This window comes from Hipposideros armiger, unplaced genomic scaffold, assembly GCF_001890085.2.
Source record: "Hipposideros armiger isolate ML-2016 unplaced genomic scaffold, ASM189008v1 scaffold_301, whole genome shotgun sequence".
Lineage (NCBI taxonomy): Eukaryota > Metazoa > Chordata > Mammalia > Chiroptera > Hipposideridae > Hipposideros > Hipposideros armiger.
This window is the reverse complement of record NW_017731651.1, coordinates 1,418,783-1,423,939: the sequence shown is the minus strand read 5'-3', so window position 1 is coordinate 1,423,939 and position 5,157 is coordinate 1,418,783. Positions and strand designations below refer to the sequence as shown.

Sequence of the window (5,157 nt, the reverse complement as noted above, 5' to 3'; positions counted from 1 at the left end):
TTCCAAAGGGAAAATGAAAATAAACTAGAGTACCATTTTTAATTTCTACATTTCCCAGGGAAAGCCATGTCATATCAAGAACAACTGAAGAATCGATGGAGAGGTGTGGATTGCCTAGAGAAGAATTGGGGCCGGGGAGGATTGATGAACCTTCTTGAAGAGCTGACAAGGAGCAGTGGGAAGAAGTTTTGTCTGTCATCCCAAAGGCTAGAACCAAAATTCGTAGATAAAGATTACAGGTGATTTCAATTGGTTAGTGCTTTCTAACCACTAGGGGGTGTCGTGAGATAGTGAGGGACTCACCACAGGAAGAATCAGGCAGTCAGGAAGGGAAGCTTCGCAGTGACTGAGAAGTAGTTGCCCTAAGTAGACACCCTAAGAGGAAGTACCCATGGGCCATTCCATCTCTATCTAAAGCATCATGTTATTATCACTGTGACTCACCAGAGCTCCTTTCAGGTCCCTGAGGGCAGAGCGTGGCTGGTGAATGGTGCATTCGAAGTGCTCAGGTTCTGCTAGTTGATCAACCTCTTGGGCTATCTGAAGAAAAACAATATGATTCTTGTTTGGAGATGGAGATAAAGACATGAAATGGTATTTTTCATTTCCACTAAAATTGTCTGTGGAACATGAAGTCAAGGTGGGTGTGGGACTGAGAAACTGCAGGGTTGGGACGGGGACTTGAAGAATACAGATCTACCATCAGCCATGTTTACGGATTGGTATAGGGTTCTGGAGGTAACGGTGACAGTAAGGACAGATGAGATTTTCTCTCTAGGGATGATGAGAATGAAGTACTTCTAACCTCATGAGGGGACAGTATGCAAAAGATACAAGAGCTTACGATTATGAATAGAGTTGATTTTTATTTTCTAGTTTTTATTAAATATGTCATAGTTAAATAAGAGTTGCTTTACATATAATCTGTAGAAAAGAGACTTCAAATTCTGGGGCTGCTTCTTTCATACTAAATTGTATTATTTCTCCAAAAGGAGAGATTTCATTCTGATGAAAACTAAATGGTTTTAAGTTTCTCTAGCTAAGTTTCCCATTCTCAGGCTTATGTGAAGTGTCCCAGCCCTGGATCACTCATCCTTTAGGGCTTAGTTTGTTTCCTGTCAACTGAAAAAAACAAAAACAGGTTTTTTTTACTCCACTAACATTTGTTTGGCTTAACCCGCTAACATGTATGGACTCGCTCATGTAATCCTTATATGACCCCAAGAAGTCGCATTTTCTAGATGAAAAAAACAAATACCCTCTATTAATGCTGGTACTGAAATCTACTTTATTTGCAATCAAATCCAGCATATTTTCCAGTATATATTTTGTCTCTTTGGACTTGCTAACTTCTTTACTCTAGTGGCCTCCAACTTCTTTGCTACATATAAAAGAAATTAGAGAGCATGCACCTATACTTATAAGTATACTTATAAGTTATAAAATGCACTGCTGACCTCATATCATAGGTTTTTTTAAAAGATAAAAAAAAAATAAGCAGAAGGTCTCAGATTGTCTTTCCAAATCCCAAAAAATCATCTTGCCCTAGAGACTTTAGCTCTATCCCATGGCTTTTAATTCCCTTGGCAGTTCTGTATGCTCAGAGTACAACTCACTACTTTGCATTTTTTGCTGTATTCCCTTGGAATTGCTCCTCTTCTATGCCTCATTAGTCCCAGTCTGAATTGAAAGCAGGAATGAGACTTGACTTCCTAAGTGTTTTAACACCCCCGGAATACCTAGGGTGGATCCTAGAGCAGCACTCGTGGGACGCACACAGAATGTTAGGATAGTTACATTGAACCTAATAAGTCACCTCTTATTTTGAAGCTGAGAGAGACTTACCTCTTTGAAAGAGTCAATCAAATTTTCTGCATTTCTCTTTCCTCCAGGGCGCAACCCGTAGGACCAGTGCTGGCTGGAGCAGCCCACCACACATAATGTCAGCAGAACAAGTCCCGCTAGAAGCTTTGGAATTGGCTCCATTCTAAGGAATATCAATGAACAATCAACATGGACTCAGATGGGGTTGTATAAAAGGTAAAAACCTCTGGTGAAAGGCCTGACATTTGTGTCACTGACCCTATGAAAGATGGAGGTAGGTGTCATCTACAATTTTCACACACAGACATAGAAACACACTGCCCACTTGCTTGCTTTGAATTTCCTAGCCCTTGGCGGCAAAAACAGTACCTTAAACTCACATGTTTAGTACTTTTGGAACTAAACTAGTCTATTTTTATTTTTGTTATTTATTTCGTTCTCCAAACCCCATGATTCCTCCTTTATCAAGTTCACCTTTTTGTCTTAACATTTTCCCCTCTGTGATTGGTTTGCAATTGTATCATTCCTCTGATAAAGGGAATTGGGCCATCTGCTCTGATAAGTAGCGCCTTCTAGGGATTTCTGGCTAATAGAAAGTTCCTTGACATTAAATGGCTACACGGTGGTACTGATGTGGGACATTTTGCTGAGTAGCTGTCCACTAGTCTTCCATGCATTAGTGCTGGCTGGACCATCTGTGAGAGCGAGAGAGAATTCAACACTTTTCAAATCACTTAGGCCCAGACCAGATGCCTCCCTAGCCAAGGCAGCCTCGAATTATCTAATGACATGTGGAATTCTCACAAAGAGTCTTCAAATTAATTTGCATTTGATGGGAAGAGGCTAAAGACAAAATCAAGTAGTGGTCGATGAGCTGTTGCAGTCCCCAAAGGCTGGATCTCTGTGGCCAGGGGTATGAAGGACGGCGAAGGTCAAAGTTCTTTAGACACCCTCATACCTGGACTTAGCCCTAAGGGCGTAAAATGCCCTATCGACAGACAACGACAGTCACAGTCTAGGAAAAACAATGGTAGAAATAGAAAGCATTTTACCTGTTTGAGATCAAAGAGCCAAGAGAATGCCACGCTTCCTTTCGAGTATGTTGAATACTGTGCCTTTTGATTTTCCTAGCTCCCTTTTTATATGAACCTTTTCTAGGACACTGAAATCTTTCCCGCTGGTAAATTGCACTGCATGTGGACTATTTTAATAGTAATTTTAAAAATCCTCACATAAGCCCTTTAATGGTGTATGTAATTAGAACGCCCACTGGCCTATCTGTTAAATTTACTTACATCTTGGCCATTAAAACCTCTGCTAAGACTTTTATAGCTGAGGCCACAATGCAAAGAGATTAAAATCGAGCTACATTGGCTTCCCTTGAGGAAACTGACAGGTCTATCAAGAGTTCAAGGAATATAGCTGTCTTAGATTAAGTGATGTTAAAAGCACACATAAACTTTCACAAAGGAGGCCATGGAGTAATTATAGAGTCAGGATGCCTGGGGGCTGGTCTCAGCTATTCGACTCCTCATTTGTAAAAGGTGCTGATATGTAAATAATAATTAGTGATTATTGGCACTATACCAAGCCCATAGGGGATCCTAAGTATATCGTGTGAGTTTGAAAATTCCTGTCTCCTACCCACCCAGGCTCCCTTCTTGACTTATCTTGAAAAAGCCTTCTGTAGCATCAAAAAGGTAAGGAGAAACATGGTAGTTAGAATACACTAAACCGTAAGACCACCTAGAGCAGACTTAGGTCAACAGTTCGACTCATTTCAGTCAATGATTATTGAGTTAAAATATGCAGATCGCTGTGCTAAAGGCAGGGAGCACAAAGAGAAATAACAGTTACCCGGTATGTAAATAAGACCAACCTCACTCATTATTAACAGTCCTGCAAAGTGGATATCATTATCCAAATTTTGCAGAGTTGTTCCAACCCAGCAGCGAGCCCTTGTTACTTACACAGTACAATTATTTTAAAAAGAGAGAGAACCATTGACTTTCTTACATTTATTTGAATTCCTAATTGTCTTTCCCTAATTTACCCCTGGGCTGTACCTCATGATTAGGTCAAGGATCCCATCTTATTTAAACATGTTAATAAATTTGTAGCATTTTGTCAGCATTCTGTAAGTATAGCTATGAATGAATGAATCGAAAGTAAAGATCTTTTCATCAGATTGAGCCTAAAGCTTCCTCTATTTCTGTTTCAAAAATAGTAGTTTAATCTGACATAGCATTAAAATTTCATGTGCAGTTGGCTATAAGGTGTGTTATGTTAGATAAGTGGTAAAATGGTAAAAATAACTGGCTATTTGGTTATTTTAGAGCTGGGATTGGCAGTTTCTCCTTGGGTAGGACGCTAAACCAAGCAGTCATTGCCCAGTGTCCTCTGGAAGTTACATTTGCAAGGATTTCGGGGAGAAGAGCAGGGGTGTCCTTCCCAAATAAATGTCCTTGCTTTGCCCAGCCGTTTCTCTGGAGACCGTCAGAGCCTCATGACAGGACAGATAGAGAAAGGGGTAAACTTTTAAAGTATAATTGCAAATAGAAGGGAATGGAAACATAAAACTTTAGTGATTGCCTATTTAGTTAAATTATTTCATTTACACACTTTGAATAATTTAAGTGCCATTTTGACATGAAGGCATGGAATCTCATCTCGCTATAATAGAAAGGTAATGAGCGGCTGTTTTTTAACAAAAGTTCATTATGTTTGAATAGTGTTTATTTAAATTGTCCAATGGATTTCGTGTTTAATGAATGAGATACGCTTCTAACAGTGTTGCTTAAGCAAATGTGGTCTTTGGTGAGGACTAAATGAACTGAGAGTTAAGATTTGCGACCCTTATTGTCAGGTTAATGATCACTTATCTCGGGTGATTTCTAGATTTCTTATAAGTTATTTCTCTCAGTTGGTATTAAATTTTTGAGTGCTTTGAAATTTTTAGATGAATACAGCCACATGACCTATGAATTCATTCGGTATGCTTTAAGTCCTCTAAGTCTGCATTAGTGTCACATAGGTTTCAAGGGCAAAGGCCAAATTTGTTTCATTTTCTACAGCACCAAATGGGATATCAAATATGCAGTGGGCAAAATTTTGATGTTTGGTGACAAACTGAACCTTTTCATATTTCCAAGGATAGATCAATTTACCATGAAGCTGAATTTAGTACATTGGGTTTAAATAATTGGGCTTTATAGTTATCAAATTTTTTTTTTAATTTAAAAGTTTCCTAAATTTTAAAGTATGGCCCTAGAGGGGACATGGAACTGGCTTCATTTTCAGCATGAAAAGAAACACCTTAAAATTTTTTAAATG

The 5,157-nt window shown here is 38.9% G+C and overlaps 1 protein-coding gene across 1 annotated transcript; it reads right to left on the bottom strand.

The window, feature by feature from the left end:
- Window positions 1-411: 411 nt before the first annotated feature.
- Window positions 412-2,968, bottom strand: GNRH1 (gonadotropin releasing hormone 1). The gene is made up of 3 exons (XM_019659547.1): window positions 2,877-2,968; window positions 1,846-1,987; window positions 412-540 (listed from the first exon to the last, which is right to left on the bottom strand). The coding sequence occupies exons 2-3, from the start codon at window positions 1,984-1,986 to the stop codon at window positions 412-414; spliced, it is 270 nt and encodes an 89-aa protein (XP_019515092.1). The 5' UTR covers window position 1,987; window positions 2,877-2,968.
- Window positions 2,969-5,157: the final 2,189 nt, after the last annotated feature.

Bases quoted from the DNA above. Each gene is read 5' to 3' on its own strand.
- GNRH1 (XM_019659547.1), bottom strand. From the start codon at position 1,986: ATGGAGCCAATTCCAAAGCTTCTAGCGGGACTTGTTCTGCTGACATTA. The intron at 541-1,845 runs GTAAGTCTCTCT...GTTTTTCTTCAG, and splicing joins TGATTGACTCTTTCAAAGAG to ATAGCCCAAGAGGTTGATCA.